At 44.6% G+C, this 26,330-nt stretch overlaps 2 protein-coding genes across 8 annotated transcripts; one reads left to right on the forward strand and one right to left on the reverse strand.

Moving 5' to 3' along the window:
- Nucleotides 1-328: 328 nt before the first annotated feature.
- TMCO6 (transmembrane and coiled-coil domains 6) lies at nt 329-12,884 on the reverse strand. Of its 4 annotated transcripts, none has more exons than XM_059733388.1 (12): nt 12,599-12,884; nt 11,315-11,436; nt 10,950-11,059; nt 9,536-9,719; nt 6,830-6,934; nt 6,214-6,299; nt 5,846-5,962; nt 4,773-4,884; nt 4,467-4,644; nt 3,307-3,401; nt 1,077-1,244; nt 329-608 (listed from the first exon to the last, which is right to left on the reverse strand). In XM_059733388.1, exons 1-12 carry the CDS (start codon nt 12,669-12,671, stop codon nt 438-440), a joined length of 1,521 nt encoding a protein of 506 aa, XP_059589371.1. In that variant the 5' UTR covers nt 12,672-12,884; the 3' UTR covers nt 329-437. The 4 variants fall into 4 exon arrangements, with proteins under 4 accessions (XP_059589371.1, XP_059589373.1, XP_059589372.1 ...); XM_059733390.1 differs by having other exon boundaries at nt 12,603-12,667; XM_059733389.1 differs by lacking the exon at nt 5,846-5,962.
- On the forward strand, nt 12,073-26,053 carry LOC102571171 (toll-like receptor 2). 4 transcript variants are annotated; one of them, XM_019487098.2, is made up of 3 exons: nt 12,083-12,198; nt 16,459-17,166; nt 21,692-26,053. In XM_019487098.2, exon 3 carries the CDS (start codon nt 21,702-21,704, stop codon nt 23,019-23,021), a length of 1,320 nt encoding a protein of 439 aa, XP_019342643.1. In that variant the 5' UTR covers nt 12,083-12,198; nt 16,459-17,166; nt 21,692-21,701; the 3' UTR covers nt 23,022-26,053. The 4 variants fall into 4 exon arrangements, with proteins under 4 accessions (XP_019342642.2, XP_019342643.1, XP_006264523.1 ...); XM_006264461.4 differs by having other exon boundaries at nt 16,459-16,992; XM_019487099.2 differs by having other exon boundaries at nt 16,504-16,992.
- Nucleotides 26,054-26,330: the final 277 nt, after the last annotated feature.

Below are 26,330 nucleotides of genomic sequence, written 5' to 3' on the forward strand. Positions count from 1 at the left end.
CTGTTTGAGGAAGGAGACCTTTTCCTCCTGGTCAACTGAGACTATTCTGGTCCTTGCCTGAGCAGAACAGCTTCCTGTAGTGGCAGGCAGGAGGTACTTAAGGATAAGGGGAAAGCTTCTCATTAATACTAAGCTATCCTCTAGTAGTGAGTGTGCTAGGCTGGGTAATCTCAAATTTGAATACAATGAACCTTGCCAATAATGCTTAGTTATGATACCCTTCACCTAGGTACCACTTACTGATCTCCCAGCTAGTTGTCTGTAAGATCACTCAAGTTTTCAGATTGATACTTTATCAGAAAATAGCCAGTGCACTTGGCTCATAATATGAAAGTAGGACATAATAAAATGGTTTATTAAACTCCAAAATATTTATCAATATACAAAACTGGTGGGGTGATTAATAGGAAAAGTAACTAGTGTGGAGGCAGTATCCTCTAGGGGAGAGAAGATGGTACAGCAGCTGAAGAAACCAAGGAACAGGGTGAGGCTGCAGCTGGCTGGGTAGCCAAGTTCATGAGCGCTCTTACTCGTTCCTGAAGCTCTGGGTGGTGCTGATGCTGTTCTAGGGCCTGCAGTCCTGCTTGGGTGAAAAAGTCAGCAGCAGCCTGTTCCAGAAGAGGACAGTAAATTAAGAGCTAGCCCAGACTGGGAGCTGTCCCAAAGGCTTCTGTGTAGCCTATGTGAACTGTACTGCCTTGGATCTTGAATAAAACTCAACTCATCCTACCAGCTCTTGGGAATGAGGTTTAAGGGTTAGTTGAATTTATAATATGCCCGCTACAACAATATCCAGGTGCAATGCTCAGATTAGACAAGGTAGTTTAACTGTCTCATATTGCTGTGGTAAACCCATGGAACTTGAACTTTCCTGGTTCTGGGTGGTGGCAAAAGAACAGAAGTTTCCCTGGACTGTATTTTCAGTACAGGTGAGCTTAAGTCAGCAGGTGTCACCAGCACCTTGCCCTACGACATTCTTTGCTTCATTGTTCTGTGTTTGGTGAAGTTAAACACATTAAAGCTTTTTAAACAACACATTTGTTTGGACAACACAAGGAAAGACAACCAAGCTGTACCTCTGGCCAATGCAGGAAGAGGAGATGCAGCAGCTCAAGGCACTGGCCTGCCACTTCAGCATCAGAGAGGGTGAGGATACTGATCAGCGAAGAAAGCACAGCCTTCTGGTGTAGCTGTTGGCAGTAGGCGCAGCCCTTCTCAGCTATGTTGCACAACACTGTTAAAACCTACAAAGAGATGACATAAGTATGCTAAGCTGCACCACTCCACAACTGCCACCCAGGTGACACTGAAGTAACTATGGCTGGTTATGCTGGCTGTAAACAACCATCTGTAACAAGGCTGTCCAATTAGCAGGCTGCTAGGAGTAGTGTGCAACCCACAAACAGTTAGCATGTGACCTGCAGGCACTGACAGCCACTACTCCCATTCCTGTGCAGCAGGAGAAGGCCCAGAGTACATACATGTGTTGCCAGCACAACCTGTGAAGTGGAGGGCAAGGGGGCTGTGTGCTGCGGGTGCAGCAGGGGTGGGGGGGAATCTGCATGCCACTGGCACAGCCCAAAGAGCAGAGGGGCTTATATTGCTGGCACAGCCTGCACAGCAGGAGGGGATCCTGGAGGGATTACCCCTGCAACATGCAGCTTGTGTGGTGTGTGTCCCTTAGCTGCAAAGTTGAGCTATAACATTCTTGTACTTCAAACTACATTTCCTACACTTCTATCTGCCAAAGACTGGTGCAGGCTGGGCAACATGGCTCCTATCAACAAAGAGGGAGAAGCAGGAAATAGTCTCAGGCACTGTCCAATTTCCCTGTCCCCCATACTCCCTGACTGTCTGGATTCAACAGAGGGAAATTGCATCACCATTTGTGGGCATGTTTACAGCATATTCCTCTAGAGTTGTCTGCATGGCACTTGGGCAGGCAGCCCAAGGGAAGACTTGAGCAGGAGATAGTTCTGATACAGTAAATCTGGTGTCTGCTTACCACGGATGCCTGTTATTGATGTCTGTTGTTTCCCTGTGTCCTCCCTCCCTAACCATGCTGCAGCTCTAGAACCTTTTAGAGATTATTAGAAACCATTTCATGCAGACTGCTCTTGAATTTGCTCCTTCCCCAGCAGTGCACTAGAAGCACTGGCTCCTGTTCTGCTCTCAGCTGATTTGCAATACAGTGGGTGCATCTACACATGCATATTAATACACAGGAATAAGTTCTGGCACATATCGCGCTGGAGTTTATTGCTCCCAGGTGCTGCATTTACACATGTGCCAAGGAATGCAGCATGTTGAGCTGGGTTGGAGCAGCCGTGGCTGGCAGGGAACTGTAGGGGGGAGGAGGGAGAGTGTCATCCTGCCAGCCAGGCGCTGCTCTGACCTGACTCAGTGTGCTGTGGAGGGACTGGCTGGGGCACAAGGGTGCTCCAGTGCAGAACTAGCCGACAGGCAGCCCCCTGACTGAAGCATCCTTGTGCCCCAGCCAGCTGGGTCAGTGTCTACACAAGATTGCTGCACATGAAAAGTCCACAGCAGGATAGTACTTGTACTTGCAGGTATTACTTTGCTGCAGAGTTTATTAGTTTCATGTACCCTAATAGAGCTGCATGTGTAGATGCTGAAATGTTTACTGCAAAGCTAATCAGGCAAGCAGCTTTGCAATAAATGTCTCACTTAGACATGCACAATAAGTGTTATTCCTTTTACTAACTGAAGATTAGAGCATCTGGTTGGTCCCTGCTAATTTTGGGGAAGTCTGCCTGATGCAGTCAGCTGGGACAGCCTCCTTTTAGAGAAAGAAGGTACTGGGCATATCATATTATCCACACCAAATAGTCATGCTAGAAAGCTTAGAACCTGAACAGTCAGGCAAGCAGTTGCATCAATGCAGCTCCTCCCATGACCCAAGGAAGAGAGTGATTAATAATTCATCCTTCCTGGGTGGCAGAGAGCCTCCAAGGACAGGAGATATCAGATGTCTAAAGAGAGTCTAACAACTAGCGTCAGAGGTGTGCCTTTAAAAAGAAAAAAGACAGAGAAAAATTAACCAGCTGAAGAGTGTGACACTGACCCCAACCTTGATGTCAGACCACTAAAATGTCTGATCCAAACATAACATGCAGAACCAGACAGAAGCACTGAGTGTTCCTACACTATACTTGTCTCCTGGCTTGACTCAACCCCTGGTACAAAGGCACACAGAGGCAACAGTCTATAATTGCATTCCCAGACCACTAGTAATTTGACATTCGCCAAAGAAAACTATTTTCTATGTTGTGAAAAATGCCCTACCAGCAAAGCCACCATCCGGGAACAGGGCAAGAGCTGCAGGAGAGCTGGAATAAGGTCCAGGGTAAGCATAGCAGAGCAGAAGAAAGGTTCATCAGCTAAGAGAAAAGAGAAAGGTATTAACAAAACCTGATACATATATTTTTAAGTTTCTGTATCCCAAGCCAAATTGGCCAAATCAATTCCAAATCCATGTGTTAGTCCAGAACCATAAGTGTCCCTACTACTGGCAAACATCCTCCACCCCCATTTGGGACTTCAGATGTTCCCAAATTCTTTAGTGGGCATCCTACTTGCAGGCCCAAGCCTGGAGGCTTGGGGTTTGGATGCTCCTGAGTTTCGCTTGCCCTTAACCATAAGGCCCTAGGAGTAAGTTAGGGAGGAGTCTCCCATTTTCATAAAGTGGGTATAAAGCCAAGGTTAACTACGTATTACCTACACAGGTACTATCCCATGCCAGCAGAGCAGTCTTCCCTGGGTGCAACTAGGAAGCCACTGTGGTGATCATGGTATTTTCCCTAGGTAAGCATAGACTATGCTTGATCTGAGCCCACAAGAGGCCAAGAATAGATTCACAAAACCTGAATATGATGCCGGCATGACTCAAATAGAGCTTTCACCAAACGAGTCAGGAGAGGGGAAGGAATGCTGCACACAAACGAATGCTCATTGCATAGGCTGAGGCATGTTGTGACAGAATCAGCCTCAGAATAACTGAGCTTACAAGATATAAATAAGAAAACTTAGCAATTGCCAGTGACACCCCTCATCAAGCATAGCAAAGAACCTGTCAGAGGCAGAAACTCTTAGGCTTAAGGAAAAGAACTTGATCTAGGGAACAGGTGAGGCTGGAGTGAGCTAATGGCTGTTCTGTCCAGGAGTGCTTTAAACTACTATATTTCCCTAAAAGAGACCCCAGCACCAGCTTCATGCATGTGACTCTAGTCCTAGTTTAAAGGCCACTTGCAGTATCACAGGTTCCGATTCAAGGTCTCTTTGAAGCTTTATTCCTTCTGAGGTTGTAAAAATGTGAATCTCAAGACTGATTTGGAGCAAATCCAAGGAACTCCCATTATTAGTTATGCCAGCAGGGTTTTTTGCTGACAAGTGCAGGAGCTTTCCTGTTAGGCTGGGTGACCACCCATAGTGCAGGAGAAATTCACCTGTGAGGTTGTTGAGAAGCCAGAGACACTCCTGTACGATGAACAGGTGGTGGTTAAGAAAATACTGCATGAAGGTAAACAAGGCCACAAGCAAGCGCTCATCCTGGACCTGCATGTTACAACCTTCCATCTCCTCGGCAAGTAGGTTACTGAGACACCTCAGCACAGGGCAGATCAGCTGAAACAGTGAGAAAAACAGCAATGATGATCAAGTAGCTGTACCCCTCCTACAGTAATGCTTCAGACAGCAGAGCCCACTGGGTGACTCTGCCAACCAACCAGCGACCTCTCCACCTTTCTACTTACCAACTCCAAGCCATCAGCAACTGCTTTTGATACCATGGAAGCAAGTTCCAACAAAAGCAGCACCAAGGTGGACATGATGCCTTGGGATATTAACAAGGCATTATTCACGCAGCTGCAAAGGGAGGGAATGTTACAGAGAATTAAATGAGAAAACACAGAACCTAGTAAACTCCAGATCACCCTATCCACCTTCCAGTATTGTTGTCTTCTCCGGCTTGACTGCAGCTCTAGCAAAAAACACGGGGTTCAAATTGTTTCCACTCTCTAAAGTCACAAACAACTTTGAGTTGTGCTCACAGGGTCGCTCTATAGGGTAGCTCACCTCTGGGCAGAGTGTTGCTGGGACATATCAATCCCTAGAAAACAATGTTTTAGCAAATTCAGGGCATGAAAAAGAGAAGGTTAGAGATTAAACTGTTTGAGGATGTTCATTCTGCAGACTGGTACCCATAGCATACATCCATTCAACCCCATCCTTTTGTGCATGCCTTCTTCCTCTAAGCCTGGGAAGCTGTCAGAGATACCCCTGAAGCAGCTGTGTGACACTGCAGCATAAGATTACACAGTCCAAAAAGGAAGGCCTCATCTCAAACCAATCCCAGGCAACAGATTGAAGAAAACAGTGGCACAAAGTTGATATGAGCCTTTTCTGGCCATCTGGACCACACAGCCGGGGCAGAATAACAGGATGAAAAAGCTTGGAGAGTCACTAGCCTAGGAAAAGTCTTCAGTTTAGACAGAGTCAGTAACAGGAGATTGCAAATGGCCTCAGCACAAGTGACAGGGATTACAGTTAACAAGTCCCATCAAAACTGGATGTAGCCAGATAAGCATATAAGGGAAAAATCCATAAGTCAGTTCTCCCCTAGAGATCTGCCCAAGGGGATGAAAGAAAGCATTACACAGAGTGACCCTGTCTCTAAGCTAAAGCACTCAGCACAGAGTAAACCAAAGCAATACTAAGGATCAGCTCTTTCTAATGTTAATCTCACAGATAGGACCTTCACCCATGCCTGTGTATCTGGGTGCCCTTCCAGCTTTAGAGAGGTCCAAACCCATAATAATGTGTTTACCTACAAACAATGTAATGCAGACACCAAGCAAATTCCACGGCGACTCCCATACCCAACTCCAGGTTGGAACAAACCAGTTGAAGCATATGCTGGGGGAGAGCAGAGTCCAGAACCAAGCTAAGGACAGAATTCAGAGAAATATGGATTTTTGTTAAAGGGGGATTAAACAGGAGGACAAGCAACACTATCTCCATTGTGGAAAATTCAGCCTGAACTGCAGGACAAGGGATAACCACACACACCCCCAGCACTCCCCAGATTTTGTTAGGGGTCTGCTCTGAGATATCAATGTTATTGAGACACATGATGCTCCATGATCCCTGGTATTCAGCCACAAGCTTCACATGAGAGAAGGGAGTTCTGCTTACGGTATGATCTCGATGGAAGCTTCTTTGGCCTGCAGGAGTTGCGACAGGACATAGCCCAGGCCTTCCAGCACTGCCTCGTGTGGGGACTGAAATCAAAGAGTATAGTGCTAACTCTGTGAAACAAACCCAATAAGAGTCAGATACTCCATCCACTTTACAAGAGAAAGGGGACAAGAAGGTACATATAAAACAGCTTTAATGTAATACAGAGGAGGGGAGAGGTTGTATTTGATTTCACTGGAGCTTGAAATGTGTCAAGCCACTGCCAAGAGCCTCCAGTACTCTAGGAAATCTCTCATGGCAGAAATGTTCTATACTCATCTGCAGATAAGAGACTGAGAGGGTCCTGGTAAGGAAGAGCACAAATCCCAGACAGTTACCCTTGAAATGCAAGCCTAGCAACTTAAAATCATAACAGTTCCAAGGTGCACCCCACTTGCATCACAGGAAGACATTTTTTGCAAATGGCCTGTGTGAAGGAGTTTCTCTCTGCCATTCAAACAAGCTATTCATGACTACAGCAACTTACTACACAGGGAATACACCTTTCTGCTTGGCAGGACATGTGAAGAGGTAGCAGAGGAAGAATCTGGGATGGGGCAGCTGGGTCACTTACCTGGATACAGGAGGCCAGTGCTGAAATAATGCCCTGAGGTAGAAGCTGCTTCCTCACTGCTTCACTCTCCACTACCAAGTTCCCTAGTGTGTACAAACACAGCTCCTGAAAGACACACGTGAGAAAACATATCTCCTATCCCTATGTGCCACCAGGGCCCCAGCCCAACCTGGTGAAAGGGGCCCCACTAGCAACAGAGATATTCTCTGTAGAGCAGAAAACAGCAACCAGAACCTTGAGATGCCTGTATGCTGACCCTAAGGCAAGAGAGATATGGTCTCCAGATGGATAAGCAGGCAAAGAAACTAATGCCAACTAAAAACTTCACTGATCGCAGCTTCCCCTGCTTATGCAGGAAGTCATGGCTAGCTGAGGGCCATACTAGCAGCATGTCGGGGACCTAAGACTTATTAAAAACTGTAGCAACCTTCATCTCCAACATAGGAATGTAGGAGCTGTCAGACTGGGTCAGATTCAAGCTCTAAGACAAGTCTCCTATCTCTGAATAGCCAGAACCAGATGCTTCAAAGGAAACATGAAAGAGCCTCACAACAGCAGAGCTGGGACAATTGAGCTCCCACACTAGATCTCCTCCTGATCCCCAGTAGTTGGAGACTGGCTTAAACCCTGAAGCATGAGATTGTCTTCTATCCCTTCCAAAATGCTGTTTGAGAAGAGACTTCAGGAGGTCACATTGAGTCCAACCCCTGCTCAAGGCAGGATCATCCCTGACTAAATCATCCTAGACAAGTATCTGTCTAACCTAATCTTAAAATCATCCAAGGATAGAGATTCCACAACCTTGTTACAAGGCTTCTGCATTTAATGTTAGAACTCAAGGCACTGTTGTTATCTTCATGAGAGTCTATGGCTTTCATTCTTCCTGGGTTCCTGGCCTCCATGACATCCGGCAGCAGCAGATTCCACAGCCTAACTATGCAAAGTGGAAAAAATATTTTCTTTAAATCAGCTGTGAACTTGTTTCCATTACCATCCCCCTGTTTGTGTTATGACCCAGGAAGGATGGACACTCTTCAGCTAACTAAGCCAAGCCATTCACTGTTTTATATGCTTTTATGTTTTTCTCTTTCTTATTTGTCTCCTCTGAGGCTGAAACTAGGTCTCTGTCATTCCTGATCTTTTCAAGGTCTCTTTGAAAAGGAGTTTCCAAGGCCCTGGTCATTTTCACCAACACTTCTGAGACCCCTCCACTTGTGCAATCTTCTTTCTGCGAAGCAGGGACTGCTGCTGCACACAGTATGAGAGATGAAGATGCACCACCCACTTACACAAAAGCATTACACACTTTCCTGTATTATCACTTATCCTGTGTCTCATTCAGCCTTACATCCAGTTTGTTTTTTGACTACAACTGCACATTGAGCAGAGGTCTTCACTGAGTTGTCCATAAAGACACGTCCCTTTCCCAAGCTGATAGTTAATTTTGAGTCCTACATGGTGTATGCATAGAACAGTTCTCTCCCTCCAGTGTGTATATTTTTGCATTTATTAATGTTGCTGCCCCATGCTTCAGCAAGTCCCCCACAATTTTAACTGACCAAAATCATTTTGCCTTATACACAGATTTGGCTACCTCAGTGTTCACCTCTCCCCATTTTCACAATACCCTGGGATGCAGAACCAAGAAGGGCATTTATACATGTGCTCCAAGAGTGGGAGGTAGGGGGTAGGGAGCACTTTTATTACAGTGGCTCCAAGAGCCACTCTAATTAAAAAGCACCCAGTGTCACATGTATTAGCACCCAGTGTCACATGTATCAGCATCCCCATGCTGAAAAATGGTGGGGGTGAACGAGCTTTAGTTAAAAGTGGCCCTGCCACCATTCTTCAGCATGGGGACACTGATACAAATGATGCTGGAGTCTGCTGGAGCACAGTAATTACCATGCTTTGACGCACTGTAATTACAGGGCATCAAAGCAGCCTCGCTACACGTGCGTAGGCACCCAAAGTGCCCAACTGTTCCTCTCTACGAGAATGAAAAATGATAATTTATTCTTGCTCTTTGTTTTCTGTCTCTTACCTAATGTGTGATGCAGGATAATATTTTCTCTCTCACCCATGGCTACTTAGAATCCTTATATTGCCCACTGCCAAAATGAAGAGCTAGCTTCAAAAATGCCATAATATCTTACAACTCTACTAATGCAGTGACCATGCATGGGGTCCTGCCCCTCTTCTTACCCTAGCCATATAGAAATTTCACGTTGGACTAATGTAAGCTGTATGACCAACTGCATGTCTTAGATTGCATTAACATATAACAAGTATGTATCTATGTAGCCACCAGGCATGGAGTCCTGCTTCATCTTCCAACTCTATCAAGCCATATAACAAACCTAATTTTAACATTTTCTCAGTAAAGCCTTTTGTGAACAATTTGGCCAAAAGTCTTATAGAAGTTGAAATGAATTGTACCAACAGTTTGCCACTATCCAGAATGAAGATGCCTTCCAGAGACTACACGCCATCTTATGCTGTTCCATGTTGAGCCAAGAGGCAAGGCCAGCAGTCTTATAATAGAGCACTACACACTGGGACCTGTACCTTTCTACCTCTCTGGTTCAGTACTGAAACTGAGGGCAGTTACAGGGCTGTAGTAGAGACCATTTTGGCTTGCATATGGCCAATAGCAAAGAATCAAAAGAAGCAAGAATAATAGCAAAATAAAGATTTGTATCTTACTGTGAATTCTATACTATGTCCCGAGAGGTAGGTTAGGAGATAGGAAGTTGCTGGCAAACATGCCTCAGCCACAGCAGGGTCACTGGAGTGTGAGAGTTCATGCAGACAGCGAGCTGCCTCCATCTGTACGTCAGCCAGGCTACTGGTGAACAGCCCAATTAGCACCCTCATGCTGCCCTCTAACCTGAAAAATCCAAGTACAGCATTGTTGCTTTTGCTTCCCCACACACTCCTCACACCCTACTCCCCATGAAGGGGAGGACAGAGTATCTCCCGTGAAGCAGGCACTAAACCCCAGCCCAGTTCATGGCTGGCCTGGCCATTTTTTAAGTACCTTCACTTGAAAGGCCAAAGCTCTGACTTCACTGCAGTTATACTAGAATGAATTTGGCCCAATCTTTGGTTACTGATTCCATCCCTCTTCTTTTATGTTTTCTCCTCCACCCACTTCTGCTTTTTCCTTTTTCTTGAGGCAAAAGTTGCTGTTTCCAAAGTCACTTTGTCACAAGTGGGTGATGTGGCATTTGCAGTACTGAGCAACCAGAGGGAAGTTGTGGGGTTGGACAATAACCCCCATAAGAAGATATACAGAATGAAACCCCAAGCAAACCAGGGGCAATGTAGACAAGGGAGTTCAGTACCCAGCTCTCCTGGTTAAGAGGAAGGACCTTGTAGCAACCCTTTGCAGAATATTGTCCTGAAAGCTAAAGTTAGGGAGAACTAGAGCAAAGCTCTCAGCCTCCCTTTGTCAACCTAGATGGGCTAACAAGTCAGCTTGCAGCTCACAACCCACTGTGTTCCTATAGACATCTAACAGCACAGGCTTGCCTGTAAGCAGCCCAGCAGAGCACAAAGGAACCCAGGCCACAATCTCCAGAGGTCCTTGCAAGCTTTGTTCTCAACAGAACATGGAAGACATCACATAAAATAAAGATGCCTTTTTTAATGCATTTTTTAAATAAGCCACATTTTTCACCATAGCAAAGTCCCCAGCTTCACTGAGAGTAGGTTTAGATTGGACATCCGTAAGAACTACTTCACAGTTAGGGCGGCTAGGATCTGGAATCAACTTCCAAGGGAAGTGGTGCTGGCTCCTACCCTGGGGGTCTTTAAGAAGCGGCTTGATGCCTACCTGGATGGAGTCATTTGAGCCCAGTTTTCCTCCTGCCCAGGCAGGGGGTCGGACTTGAAGATCTACAAGGTCCCTTCCGACCCTACTTCTATGATTCTATGAAACATTTACAGTGACCCCTGCTATACAGGACATGTAGGCCAGGTTCATCTAAGTGGATGCACAGACTGTCCTTGCAATGGTTGCTAATAGAGTGGACAAATGGTCTATGGCTAACCTGGTCCTTGATAAGTTTAAATTTGTGACAGCTGGGTGTAAACACAGAAACACAGATTGATTAACCTGACAAATTTCTGCTGTGTCTCTTTGTGCTGCAGTGCCTGTCGAAGGCAACTCAGTGATTTCTTCCGTTCCTCTGTTCCCTTCTGGGTATCTCGGAGCAGCTGCAACACCTGGCAGAAAGCAAGAAGCTGGGTGAATTTCCAACAAAGTTCCACAGTAAAAGTCTAAAGCCCCATCCTTCTTTCCAGATATGAGGAAACTGAAGACATGATCACCTGTAGTTATTAAAAAATTCAAAGTGTGTGCTTATGTGCTATGTCTCAGGCTTATACAGCATTTGTTAAATTTTTTAGAATTCAAACTGCTAAACAAGCCTAATTTATTAACAGAAAAGGAACCAAAAACCAAATATATAAGCTCTATACCTCTTGCTCTGACAGAGGATCTGTTGGGATCTCCATACCAGCTTTCCCTTCTCCATTTTGGGTATCTTCCCGCAGAAGTCTCTTGCTAATCAACTGCTGTTGCTTCCGGGCCTTTCTTAGAGCTACAAACAAAACAATCACTGATTGCAGACAACAGACCATTCCAGATCAAGACAAGTTTTCTCTGAATGAAGCAAGAGCTCTTCTGTGACTAGGAGAAGCTGCTGTTTTTCTCCTGTGTGTCAGTTACGTATAATTTAGCGAAAGACATCTAGGATAGGGGGGTTATATGTTCTTTACAAATAAATAAAAGAAGAATTTGCATACACGGGAAAGGGAGGTCTGAGCCTGGGCATAAATTTAGGAGTTGCAAGTCAGGATAGCAAAGGCAGAACTGAGGCATTTGAATACATGGATGACACAGTGGAGGTAATGAAAGGCCAATTTACTGAGATGGGAAAAGAAAAGTTCAGGGATGATAGCAGAGGCAAGCTGGAGTTCTGAACCAAAACAGAAGACATGGAGGCATATTTGCAGATGTAAGAGAGAGGCATTTAGAGTTTCTGAGTCAAATGATGCTGAAAAGAAGGCGCAGATTATCACTACCATCAAGCCATAACATAAATCAGGGGTAGCCAACCTGTGGCACAGGCAGCCTCTATGTATGGCATACGGCTAATGGGGGCGCGGACAGGCAGCACAGTGACAGATGGGGCAGGGATCAAAAACCAAAGCAGCAAATCAGGCAGGGAGCACAGGGAAGGAAGCAGAAAGCAGAGCAACAGCTTGGGCAGGGGCAGGGGATCAGAGTGGCACACCTGTCGAACAGGCTGGCCTCAAAGCAAAGAGCCAAATGTAACTGGTCCAAGTCAAACTAGAGGCAGGTAAGGAAAAGGAAGAGGGCCGGAACCTTTGGGGACTGAGGGAGTCTTGGCAGAAAGGCCAGAGAAGGGGGTGTGATTATGCAGGTGGGGGCACCCGGCCGGCAGCGGCCCACGGGGCCTTGGCGCAGGATGGAGCCGGTCGGTACCAGAGCAGCCGCCTCCCGCCGCAGCTGAACCCGGCCAGAGCCCCGCGCTGCTTGGCCGAGACGGACGCGAGCGGCGGCCCCGGGTGGGCGCGGAGAGAAGCCAGACAACTGGAGCAGCCCCTCTCCGGAGCCGGTCTCAGGCAGGCGGCCCCGCTGCCCGGAGCCGATCGGACGGGATGGGCCCGGCCCGGCCCCGGCCCCGGCCCCGGCCCCGGCCCCGGCAGACCCGGGGGCTGCTCCCTCCCCGCGCGCACCTGCCTCCTGCTGGCGCCGCCGGGCGCGCAGCCCCTCCAGGCCGCCGGCCCCAGGCCCGCGCCGGCCCCACATGCCGCGGCCGAGGCGGCCCCGCTCCGCAGGAAGCTGCCGGCGGCAGCCGAGAGCCGCGCACTTCCGGGAGCCCGGCGGGCCGGGGCCGGGGCCGGGGCCGGGGCCGGGGCGTAGTCCGTTCCCAGACTTTTCAGTGAATTTCCCCTGGAAATCCTCCGTGTCACAGGGGTGAAGGTTGTAGCCGTGTTGTGGGCAGACAAGGTTCTTTGGGTGAATCTGATATCTTTTATTAGACCAACTTAAATAGTTGGAAAAAAAAATTAGCAAGCTTTTGAGTTTAAAAACCCTTCATCAGGCTGAGGAAGCCTCTGCAGTTGGTGTGTGCTCTTCCACACGACAGTTTGCTAACTTGCTTTTGGATGGAAGAGCACACGCCAGCTGTAGAGGCTTCCTCAGCCTGCCTGACAGAGGGTATTTAAACCCGAAAGCTTGCTAAGAAAAATGTTGTCCAGCTATTTAAGTTGGTTTAATAAAAGCTATCCGATTCACCCAAAGAGCCTTGTCTGCTCTTAAATCCTGGGGGGGGGGGCACAGATAAGGTGTGAGGACATGAGTGTGAGCCTGGCTATCAGGGTGCAAACAAAGTGCAGGTTTGGTGTGATCTTGAATCTGAGGGTGGAAAGGGAGATCACATAGGTAGAGAAGTGATTCTGACTGTCAGGGATGGACAAGAGTGGAGATGATCCTGACTGCTGGAGCAAAAGGTGGGCTGTACAATTCCCCTGTACCCTTGTGGGAACTGGAGTGACTTTAGCTATAGAAACAGCTGGGAAATGGAGAACGCCAGGCAATCTCATCATACCAGCAGGGAAAGTGGAAAAGTCTGAGGAAGGAACTGAGTCCCCTACCTGAAAACAAGACACGGGAGGGCCCTACAGACCTAGGACACTGCAGAGAATATACACAAAAATATACAGGCTGCAGCTATAATTTTCTCCCACACGAGGTCTCCTTTTCATATGCTTTAGTAATATGGGATGGGACAAGACAGAAAGTTGCTATGGGGAACATGGATACCATACAGTGTATTAACACACATTACCATATATCCCTCAGGCCTAAGAGGTGTTTGTTCTGCTGCCATACTAGCATACATTTTACCTGGGGATCTGAGAATCAAATCTGGATTTTGGCTATATCATCAAGATAGTATTTTACAATGAAAGTGCAGTTTTATTGATCCCTGTAATTCACTATGTTTGGTGCTCAGCCAGCTGGCAGTTACGCACCTGAGAGCCTCGCTTGACTCCCTGCTCCCTAAGTTTGCAGGGTTGGCACTTAGAAAAACTTCCTGTTTTCATGTGAATGGAGAAGTTATAACATTAAAAGGGGCTATTTGTGCTTTAATATAATTATAATTAATTAAAATACATCCCAATTAAAGGCTTGACCAGGGGGCAAAACCCCTAAAAACAACAACCAAATGTTTAGTGAAGCATCTGCCTCAACTGTTTCTTAGTTTTGTTTTGCAGGTTTAAAAATGCATTCCCCATCCATGGGTTTCCAACATTTTTAAAAAATAGTCAGCAAAAATCTTTAGCTTCCCCCCAAAAATAGGAATGCCCAGTGTCAGCAAAGGTGGCCCTACAAAAAGTGCCCTCATGTTATACTCATGGGGCCAACCAATTGTATAGTTCCATCTCTCAAAAGGAAAGAGAAACACCTAAGCAAAATATGTTAGTAAATACAGGACCAGCTTTTCTTCGGTAATAGATCCCTGTTCCAGTTCTGGAAGGCAAATATAATAAAGTCCTTTTAAAAAAAAAATCAATAAAACCCCCCAAAAATCCTTTACCAAGCTAAAAGAAAATATTTTTGCAAAAAGTAAAAAAAAAAAAAAAAATAATAATTTACATGTAATTCCTCAGAAGCACAGGTGTGCAGCCATTGAAACAAATCAAGTTTTAAATTTGCCTCTGGACTGAACAAAAAGGTTAAAAATTTAGCCAGTGACACCTGGAGGTGTGGGCTAAAAATAAGCTAATATATATTTTTTAAAAGCAAAAATAGTAATTTAAGGACCAAAGTCCTAATAAAGAAAGAGTTAAGGTAAAAATTAAAAATTACCAGCACCCACAAATATTGCCTCCTTAAAATCATTCTTGGGCCTAACTGAATTTTCCCAAACATTTATTAAAAAAGTATGCTAAAAAGGCTGCACCCTTATTTAAGCTTCTAAAAAAATAGCTTCAAAATAAAAAACAAATGAAGGCAATAACCCAATTAAAAATGGCACTGATGCAAGCACCTGCCTTGGCATATCCAAACCCAAATCAGCCCTTTGTACTAAAATTAGCTGTCACAGAACAAGGTTTGGGAGCTGTAGTCAAAATGAAGGTATGGCTTGTAAACCAGTTGTGTATGCATCCCAAGTCCTGAGCTAGGTAGAACAAAAACATACACCCTGTAAAAAAGAGGTGCTAGTGCTCATGTAAGCACTGGAACATTAAAAATACTTAATAAAAATGGCAATAATGGTGAAGTGTCCAGTTCACAGCTAGCGACATGAGCATTGCCTTTACTAAATTATAATGTTAAAACTGCTATGTAGTATACACCTGCTTTGGCACCAGATGGTTTAATACCATATAAAAAAGAGTTGGTATTAAAAAAAAAAGTCCCACCAAAACACCCTTGGGTTTGGTTTGTAAATGGTTCCAGCTACTACAAAAGAAACCCACAATGGGTTATGTTATCAGGTTTAATAACCCAGCAAATATTGTAAAAGGAAGCTGTGCACCTCATTCAGCTCAAGCAGCAAAAAATATAGTAATCATAACATCTGAAACCGATACCTTCCCCCCTCCCCCAAAAAGCAGATTCTAATTGGGTCATTTAAGCACTGGTTAATTGATTACAATGATTCCAGCGGTTTACTGCCACAATAAAAAAAAATAATATGCAAAATCATCTCTTGTTGTTAACGGCTCTAAAAGTAGCACAAACAATGTATCCTTAGCTTCAGCATGCATTCAAAGTCAAGTATGGGTTCAAAAAATAGTAAAGTCCTCCCTGCAAAGGTTAAAAATATGTGTAAAATGCTGCCTCTCTCTAAAAAAAACCCTCAAAAAAACCCCAGAACACCATAATTGCATGTGTATTTTTTTTCAAAAGCATAAATTAGGTTTCATGTGTAAAAACCATGCATTAACCAAGGTCTGCCCCTATTAAGGAGGGGTTGTAACATTAAAGAGGGCCATCTGTGCTTTAATATAATTAATTAGCTATTTTGTGTATTTCTGAAGACATAATTTTGTAACTTATTTGTAACCCATGTCAGTAAGCAAGCTGCAAAAGGATATGGTTTGACAACTCAGACTTTGACAAACATTAAAGGAAACAGCATGGTGGCACATGAACAAGCAAAATGATTGGATGCTGGCTGGTATGGTACAGCATGTGACCACAAAAGTTGTCAGGAAATCTTACATACATTTGTAGAATTTAGACTGAATTATAAAATGTGCTTGGCTTGTTCAAAGTGATTGATTAATTCACTCTCAAACTGACAGCAGCCCACTCTGAACAAAATATATAAAAGAATAAGCTTCTAAAGCAAGTTGGAATCACCAAAAATTCACCTTACAGCACTCATTTAACATTTTGCTGAAGTATTCCCCAGGATATCCTAGACACCTGGCCAGCAGACCTTAAACATCCTAGCACTGAAATCTTCCTATCCTACTTGCAGCTGCACTTGCTGGTATATAACATTGTTTACTGGGCAAGTTTGTAGTTTGTTAATAAAATTAAGCCAATTACTGGAATGTTTTCTTGGTCTTAACAGCACTCCACCCACCAATCCCAGTTATTCCCTGTCTGCCTAACACAGGTTGGACCTGGAGTTAGTGGGGCATGTCCAGGACTGCTTCATTTCAACAGGCATCGTTTGAGGAGTGAACGCACGCAATAAGGAAATGAAACAGAAGTGATTTCTGGACAACAGATTACAACAGACTCAATCAGTTTTTGTGTCTTGGAGAAGCCTGTTGCTGGCGCGCATGTTCTGGGAAGGAAGTTTCTCAGCAGGATTATGAAATGACCATTACTCAGAAACCTTCTTCCTCTTTGTGTGCCTGAACTGCAGTTGTGCTTTTTTGGCTTGGGTTTTTGGAAAACTGAAGCAGCTGGGCTGCACAAGAGGAAATAGCAGCTGGGAGCCTCTGCCAGGCAGTAGGTCACTGAGTGAAAGGATCACACTCACCAGAGCAGAGGTGCTCACAGGAGAAAAATCCCTGGCAACTTAATTAAGGACTCTTAGAAGCAAGAGCAACTGAGCTTCTTCCTTGGCTGGAAAAGATCCCAGTTTCCAGCTTGGCTGGTGAGTCTTTCAATAGCAACCTCTGCAATGTTGCTGGAATGAGATCACTCCCCTAGTCACCCAGGAGCAGCTGAACTAAACATTTAAAAAGAAAACAAGCAAGGCATTCCTACCACCTTTGAAACCTTTGATCACTTGCATTTTCCAGACTGCTCTTTGAGAACCCAGATCAGGGTAAGGCCTGCAGAACAGCACTTTATCCATTCAGATATTTGTGTATCAACTTTTACCCTCTGTGAGGATGGTGTTTATTAAAATCCTAGTTTAAGAAATGGAGAGAGTCAGGGTAACCTGCCCATAATAGGCAGTGGAGTGAATCACTAGATGCTCCCAGCCATTAATTTCCCAGCAGAAATCCTTTTGGGAGAGGGAGCTGTACAGACATTCAGTCTGTAGCCACTCCCCTCTCCCGTGCTCTCCATGCCTTCCTGAGACAGGGGTGATCCTGGTCTGGAGAAGGGGAGGGGAGCAGTGCAGTAATTGGGCAATTATAGGGTTAAATTGTTAGTCCTCATTATTATAGGATGGCGCTAGAACCCCATCCTCTGTTATCCAGAGTTACTTTCATTTTCCCAGCCAGTTGTTTGATCCTGAATAAAACAGCCTGTTGTTTTGGGGCTGGAGAAAAGCAGGTCTCAGTATTCTTTGTTAAGGAAGGAACTTAATCGTGGCACTGAGAAAATCTAACTATGTCTTTCTATGGGGAAAATTGAGGAATTTAATCCAGACACTGAAGATTGGCAAGCAGTATATTGAGAGATTGGACCATTATTTTCAAGCTAATAAAATCACTAATAGGGACAAACAAAAGGCAGTATTTCTCAGTGTTTGTGACAGCAAAACATATTCCATTTTAAGAAGTTTGTTGAATCCTCGAAAGCCAGGAGATAAAAAATTGGCAGAGTTGCAAAATATCTTATCTGAACATTATACTCCAATGCCAAACACCATTGCAGAACTTTTCAAATTCCATAAAAGAAGGAGGGAGGAAGGTGAATCTATTTTAGAGTATACTGCTGAACTCAAAAAGCTAGCTGAACACTGCTCTTTTAGAAATGTCCTAGAGAATATGATGAGAGACATTTGTTTGTGGAGTTGGTGACATCAAAATCCAAAAACAATTACTTGTAGATGGGGACCTGACCTGGGACAAAGTGTAAAGGTAGCAACTGCCATGGAAGCAGCAGTGAAAAATGTACAGGATTTACATCTAGACAATAAAGAAACTCAACATGAGCCCATAAACCAAGTGCAAAGCTCTCAACAAAAGTTTAGAGACTTGGAGAGATGTTTTTGCCATGGAGGCATGCGTTCAGCCCCAGTTTGCACAAAATGTCCCAGTGCCATAAATGCAGAAAGATTTTTGCTAGGACACCTAGCAAAAAAATGGAAGGGGGGGCTATCCGGCTATACAACAAGGTGTAGCGCATTGCCCTAGACAGGATAGGATCCTGCCTAGTCCACATTTTGATCTGAGAAGCCTTCACTGGTGTCTGTTCCAAATGTTCCAACAGCAAGACTACTTCCCTGGGGCACTGTTCTTTAGGGGCTGAGTCTGGTAGTGTTAGTCTGCTCAGGGCATCAGCATTCCCATGCCGATGGCCTGCCTTGTAAAGAATCTTGTACTCATACGTGGCTAGGGTCAAAGCCCACCGCTATAGTTGTGCCACTGCCATAGTGAGTACTGCTTTATTTTCCTTAAATAATCCTACCAAAAGTTTGTGGTCTGTTATGATGGTGAAAGCCTTCCCATACAGATACTGGTGATATTCAGTCTTCCAGGAGTAATGTAGTCCTGATTGTCCCAGGGTTATTCTCCTGGAGGAGCCATTTTTGTTCTGAGAGAAAAAACCTGAATGCCTGTACACTTTTGATTTCTACTAGGAGAACAGTGATTCTCTCAGTAAAAACCAAATGTTTGTGTGTAGCCCCTGTCATGACTGGAAAAGAAAAAAGAGTTATTGGCCCCAAATTCTGTGTTCAGATCACTAGTCTATGAGTTCATAGACTGATAGGGCTGGGAAGGACTACAAGAGGTCATCTGGTCCAAGCCCTTGCTTGAGACAGATTCACTCCTGACTGAAGCATCCAAGACAAATGTTTGTCTAACTTGCACTTAAATAATTAATTATTGAATTTTATCCACAGCTACATCAACTTCCCAACCAACGTCTCGGAGTGGACTCAAACCACACTCATTTCAGTTCACAAATATACTGACCTTTTGCATTATATAAATTATATGCCTTACTTTTCTATGATTCCTTGATGTAGCAAACCCACCATATTATGAACTTATGACCTGAAGTTATCTTGCAGTCTACCAAATAAGCTACCTGGGTAATTAGGACAAGGTAATTTAGCATTTCCATTTTCCCCCCCTTTTGATCCCTTGGGTGTGCCAGGCCAGTACTGGATCCAAGACAGTGAAAAGGGGAATCTGGCAGCAGTGGATGTGAGAAGTCTTCGTATCAGATGATTTTGTTATAGCTGTGTTGGTCTAGAGGCATAGGCAGACAAAACTCTTGCGGTAGAGGCAATATCTTTTATTACAACTAGGCCAGTGTGATGCCTATCTTCAAGAAAGGGAGGAAAGTGGATCCGGCAAACTATAGGCCCATCAGCCTGACTTCTATCCCGGGGAAGAGCTTAGAAATGTTTATTTAAAGAGGCCATCCTTAATGGACTGGCCGACACTTACATCCTGAGGGATAGCCAGCATGGGTTTGTTGTGGGTAGGTTTTGCTTGACCAATCTCATTTCCTTCTATGACCAGGTGACATCGCCTGGGCAAGGGAGAAGAGATTGATGTCATATATCTTGACTTCAAAAAAGCCTTCGATCTGGTATCCCATGATCACCTCTTGGCGAAACTGGCCAATTGTGGCCTTGGGTCCACCACAATCCGCTGGCTCGGAAATTGGCTCCGTGGTTGAACCCAGAGGGTAGTAATTGACAGAAGTTAATCATCATGGTGCCCTGTGACCAGTGGGGTCCCCCAAGACTCTGTCCTTGGATCCATATTGTTCAACATCTTCATTAATGATGTGGACATTCGAGTCAGAAGTGGACTGGCCAAGTTCGCCGATGACACCAAACTTTGGGGCAAAGCATCAACACCTGAAGACAGGAGGGGGATCCAGGCTGACCTGGCAGGCTCAGCAAATGGGCGAATGAGAACCTGACGGTGTTTAACACTGAAAAATGCAAGGTTCTCCATCTTGGGAGGAAAAACCTGCAGCATCCTTATAGGCTCAGCAGTGCTACACTGGCTAGCACTACAGATGAAAGGGACTTGGGGGTCATGATTGACCACAAGACGAACATGAGCCTGCAATGTGATGCTGAGGCTAGTAAAGCGACCAAAATGCTGGCTTGCATCCATCGATGCTTCTCAGGCAAATCCCAGGACATCGTTCTCCCCTTGTACTTGGCCTTGGTGAGGCTGCAGATGGAGTACTGTGTCCAGTTTTGGGCTCCACAATTCAAAAAGGATGTGGAGAAGCTTGAGAGAGTCCAGAGAAGAGCCACGCACATGATCAGAGGTCAGGAAAACAGACCTTACAACAACAGGCTGAGAGCCATGGGGCTCTTTTGCCTGGAAAAGCGCAGGCTCAGGGGTGATCTGATGGCCACCTATAAGTTTATCAGGGGTGACCACCAGTATCTGGGGGAACATTTATTCATGAGAGTGCCCCAAAGGATGACGAGGTCAAATGGTTACAAACTACTGCAAGACTGATTCAGACTAGACATAAGGAAGAATTTCTTTACTGTCTGAGCCCCCAAGGTCTGGAACAGCCTGCCATCGGAGGTGGTTCAAGCACCTACATTGAACACCTTCAAGAGTAAATTGGATGCTTATCTTGCTGGGATCCTATGACCCCAGCTGACTTCCTGCCCTTTGGGCAGGGGGCTGGACTCGATGATCTTCTGAGGTCCCTTCCAGCCCTAATGTCTATGAAATCTATGAAACAACTAGATAGTTGCAAAAACAATATTTTGTTTGCAAACTTTCATAATTAGCCATTTTGAAATGAAAAATTCACAACATAAGTAAAAAGAAGCAAAATCCAGCATCTGGCCTGCTATTGGTCACCTTGAAGTAAACAACCAGCTCAAGCCCGTGTTTGAGCCTAATTTACATACTCACAGAGCAGCTTTTTCACAAATGAACTTTAACACCCAGAAAACAATACCATCTTTTAGTTCTTCTGTACAAGATGAACAACTTAAGAAGGAAGCAAAATTCAGCAACTTACATGCCATCGGACACCTGAGATAAACAATATGATCCAGCCTTTGTTTGAGCCTAATTCGCATACTCATGGAGCAGCCTCTTTACAAATGAACTTTCCTACTCAGGAGAACCTTACCAGCTTTTACTTTTCCTGTGCAATATGAAGTTTTGTTTCTACCTAGGAGACATTTTACAATCTTTGAATTCTCCCTTGTTTGATGAAGGGCATTTAGGCCTGAAAACTTGCAAATAAAGAAATATTTTTGCAGCTATCTAGTTAGTCTAATAAAAGATATTGCCTCTACCCCAAAAGTTTTGTCATATCAGGTGTTCTCTTCTTGCTACTAAGTACAAGTTGCTCTCACTGACTTCAATGAGAGGAGGCCACACCTGCAGGAGCTAAATCAGCCCCACCATTGTAATAGGCAAAGGTCTGAGATATACTCTTGTGTTTTCTAGGCTAATCATCATGCACATCACTCAGTACTTGGTGATTCTGCTCTTCACAGGACTGAAACTCTCCAAGGTAGAAGGAAGATGTTTTTTCAATAACTCCCAACAGCACTGCATCTGCTTACATTTATCTGAGAAAACCCTAAGAAGTCTCACACGTTGTCTCCTTGCCACTGAATTTGAGTTTCGAGGAGGAAACTTGGAGAAATATTTAGGGTTCTTACCATTCAAATTAGAACCATCAGTAATTGACATGCTGGGAACTCTGATGGTGACCAAGGTGATCTTTGGAGAACTTGATGTGCCAGAGGTTCTCTTGGCATCTGTCATGAAATTCTTTTCCTACACTCAAGTCACAATGCTTGGATTTGAAAGTTGCACCTTCCTTGGAAATGCCAGCTGGGCTCACATGGCTGGGCAGATTTTGCCAATCTCATCATTACGCTTTCACAATGTGACCTCCACTTCCCTGGTGGACAGAGCCCAGGACTTCTTCAGCTTGAGCAGCTGGCTGGAGAGCCTGCAGAATCTGACTGTGACACAGTCCCAGGTTGCCCGTGTTCCATGTGGTATTGGCAAAATGTTTAGAACCTTAAACCATCTGGATTTATCAGAAAACCACTTCCAAGATCAAAGTCTGGGATCTTCATTCTGCCAGGGAGCTTTCCCAGAGCTACAGGTACTAAAACTCCGTCGCAATAACCTGATCTCCTACCACACCATATGTGAAATGCTGCAGCAGCTGACCAGTCTAGCCCACCTAGATCTGAGTGAAAACAACCTTGCAGCTTCCTCGTCGTCTTCATGTCTATGGCAGCCTTCTCTCTCCATCTTTAACTTGTCCAGCACAGGCATAGATCACATTGTCATACCTCTGCCTCCCAACATTGAAGTTCTAGATGTAAGTTTCAATAATCTTCATTCTCTAGACCTCTCACTCCACTTCCTGAAGGAACTCCACTTGTCCAATAACAAACTGCATGCTGTCCCCTCAGCCAAGAACTACCCTGCTTTAGAAGTCCTCATTCTAGATGGAAACCTGATCTCACATCTCTCAAAGGAAGAGCTGTGGTCTCTGAGACACCTGCGGAATGTGAAGGCAGGTCTGAATCCCTATAATTGTTCATGCTCAGGTGCCAGTGAAATCCAGGCCTTGGCAAACATAGAGTCCTTGCTGCAAGGCTGGCCTCAAGACTATGTATGCAAGTCCCCACCCCATTACCAGGGTACTTTGGTGAAAGATGTGCCTGTTTCAGCAGTACACTTCAACAAGGCCGCAGTGATTGTTCCTGTCTGTGCCATTCTCATACAAATGTGTGTGGCTGGAATAATTTGATTTCCCAGACATAAAGCATGGTCTGGCCACCCCTGCTCCTAGGCTGTAGCTTCTTCCCTTCATGCAGCAGAAAAGAGGCTATAAGACATATTGTTTCTGCAAGGACAAAACATCTCAGTGACCAATTCTGCTGCAGCACCAGGGCCTGTAGGATGAGCTCTCCTGGGATAGCTGCTCAGGCTAGAGGATTAGAAGGACCAACCAACTCCTGTGATTTACATGGATGAAACTTCCAGTGAAGCACCACTGTCTGAGCCTCCTCAACACACCATTTGTAGGGATGATCTGTTGGGAGGCTGCAGACATCTGAGATGTTAGCAAATGTATTGCCATCACTTTAAAGTACCATAGTTATCAGAAAAGTATTAGTGCTCCAGTAGCATTATAGAAACTCCCCAGTCACTCTCTGGCACTATACCCAGCACAATCATGCCTGTATTTGTCTGGAGTGAGCAAGGTGGAAAGAAGAGGATCTAAATTTTGTATCCAGACAAGCTCCATAACACAAGGTAGTTTAATGCCTTTGCCTGCCAGGTCCTTGTGAATGTTGCCAGTGATGTACTGAATATTTCCTGTCCCATTCATGTAGGCTGGATCTATACACAAATTTTCTTTGAGTATAAATGCACCAGACCAGATTTTTGCCATTATACCCATACAGCCCTATGGAGATACAACGTAAACACACAGCTTATTCCACTTCCCATATTGGAATAAGTTATACAAGAGGAAGGCCTTTATATAAGCACCAGTCTAATTGCATGCACAGTATTGGAGTTGTAGCACCTCAACAGTATTGGTATAAAAAAGTACAGTAGAACTTAGGTATGTCAACAGGTTCTTAGCACTAGCAACAATACAGGCAGCAAACTGCTTTCAGCTATTTTGAATCAAAGTGGTTAATGCAGATTTACATCAGTGGAAGGAGATCAGGATTCACCCCAATGTACTCAGTTCACAAGTCAAGGACTTTTTGCTAATGCCTAGGGCACACTATAGTTAGCTACTTAACACAAAGCCTTTCTTCACTGCACACCATGTCTTTCAACTCTCAAAGAGCTTGCAGCCTCCAGAAACAAGGGGCTGACCCATCAGCTCAGGGCAGAATACTACAGTGAAGGCATTCTCAGGTCCCCTCAGGGAGACTTTACTTCTGTACTTTCTTTGTTTTGATTGACCTGAAATAAAAGGAGTTTAGACCAAAAGGGATGGCTTATCTTTGTTTATGGAAGACTGGAACCAGCTGTGTGAGTTGTGTGATGTCCCTTTACAACACGTCATATAGGCCTATTGTACACATGACAAAAATTGCCCCTTTTTTCAGTTTAACTGCATCACAGTTTACATGTATGGGGGTTTTTTGCGATTTAAATTACTTGTTTGTGATTCCAAATAAACCACATCCTGATATATTTTAATTTGCATCGACACAAATTAATACAATGCGTCCATAGAGCTGTCAAGTATACATGGTAATTTATTGAATGACATGTAAGAAATCCTTTTGTCCACCAGATGCCATTACAATTTTTATGTAGTGAGCCTGTTTGTCCATCAGATGTCGCTTTGATTTGCAGATAGGAGAGGGAGAGGATACCTGCAATTTTTTAGGTGCTTGTGTAAACTGTGTATATTTGAACACCATATGTAGCAGCCCATCCAGCTCAACATGAATCAATCTTCTGCTCACCTGCACAGACAACTGCACCCCCATCCCTCCGCCCCTGCAATGCTCTGGCCAGGGTGACAATGGCACCATCACCTGTCCCTGGTTTCACCCAGGAATGAAGAACCACTTGGCTGCCTGAAGGGGGGAGTGCTTTCATTTGGTTTCAGAGCAAATGGTGCCCTCCTGCTCACATGACTGAAACCCATAGCGTCCATGCTTCATAATTGATTTTTTTTCCTTGTGCTGCCATGTCAGTCACAGTTGCATGATGCTCACCCCACAATCAGACCCATGGGTGTTCTTGCAACAGCAGCAGGCAGCCCTTACTGACAACGGCACTGTCACCCCATAATCTTCTCCTGGTTCCATCCAGGAATGAAGAACTGCTTGGCTGCTTGAAGAGGGCGCCTTGCATGCTTTCATTTGCCCTTCAAAGCAGATGGCACCTGCCCTCTCACAGGACTCCCCAGATCTAAACAGGCTTGGTCCAAAAGATCTCCAGGTCCAAAGTGAGACCCCCCCCCACCTGTCACTGATACTATCTCTGTCATACCCCACCCACAGCCCTGACAGTGCCCCACATTGGTGACCTGCCACACCATGGGTCCTGGATGGGGATTTACCAGGTTTTCCAGTTTTACAAGTTTTACTACCCTTTCTCCTGGTGCCTCTGTCAACAACTGTTGATTTGCCAGTGCTAAGAACAAAGCCAGGGAGCCTGACTTGATTACCTGCTAATAGCCCACATTGAAAGAAAATAAAATAGTTTATCATCATTAACTGTAACTGGTCTATTAAGCATCATTTACATAAATCACCAAACCATACAGCATTTACAAGGTAACAGTAATCAACAAGCAATATTCTTCAACTTTTAAAACCACAAGCAATAATCAACAACTTTTATAACAACAACTGTTATTACAACAACTTTTATAACAACAATCAATAACAAAAAGCATTGACTGTTTAAAATGAGAAACACATGATAATCATTAATCAACAACTTTCACTACAGATAAGCAATACTATTTTCTACATTCCCGAGCTGGACTGCCATTCTCTCTCCTGTTCTCATGAATACCTCCTGCCACATTGTCCGGTCAACACGTGGCCACAGACATGACGTACCTGTCTTGCAATCTCATGCAAGCACACCACACAGGTACTGATGATTTTGACAACCCTATCTATCCAGGCATCATTAACAGAGTTCCTATCTGGTCTGCATTTTTTCGGCAGCAGCATAACAAGTGGAGTGGAAAATCAAAGAATGCAGGGAAATGAGCTTTTTTGAGAGCTGTTACAGGCCAGCTACTGTAGCAAAACCCCCAGTTTTTCTTTTTTTCTTTTATTTTAAAATGCATTTCCCCTCCTTCCCCAACCCATTTCTGACTTTTCTCTCCCTCTCTATTCCCTATAGATTAGTATAAGTGAGCTCAAACTTAGGATAAGCTTTGAATATTTTTATTTTGCTAGCAAGTTTTTGGTTTTTGATAGCCACTGTTTTATATTGTATAATTATTAGGTTTGTATTAATCTTTACTGTTGTATATTGTATTATTTTCATATTGATTTTTATTGTTTCATATGGATATTGTATGATTTAGGCCTGTGTTTTTAAGTGAACCAAAGTCATG

This window comes from Alligator mississippiensis, chromosome 9 (assembly GCF_030867095.1).
Source record: "Alligator mississippiensis isolate rAllMis1 chromosome 9, rAllMis1, whole genome shotgun sequence".
Lineage (NCBI taxonomy): Eukaryota > Metazoa > Chordata > Crocodylia > Alligatoridae > Alligator > Alligator mississippiensis.

Coding starts and splice junctions, on each gene's coding strand:
- TMCO6 (XM_059733388.1), bottom strand. CDS start 12,671: ATGTGGGGCCGGCGCGGGCCTGGGGCCGGCGGCCTGGAGGGGCTGCGC. Junction 5,963..6,213: donor GCTTCCATCGAGATCATACC/GTAAGCAGAACT, acceptor TTCTGTCCTTAG/CTTGGTTCTGGACTCTGCTC. Junction 3,402..4,466: donor GCTTCTCAACAACCTCACAG/GTGAATTTCTCC, acceptor CTTTTCTCTTAG/CTGATGAACCTTTCTTCTGC.
- LOC102571171 (XM_019487097.2), top strand. CDS start 21,702: ATGCACATCACTCAGTACTTGGTGATTCTGCTCTTCACAGGACTGAAA.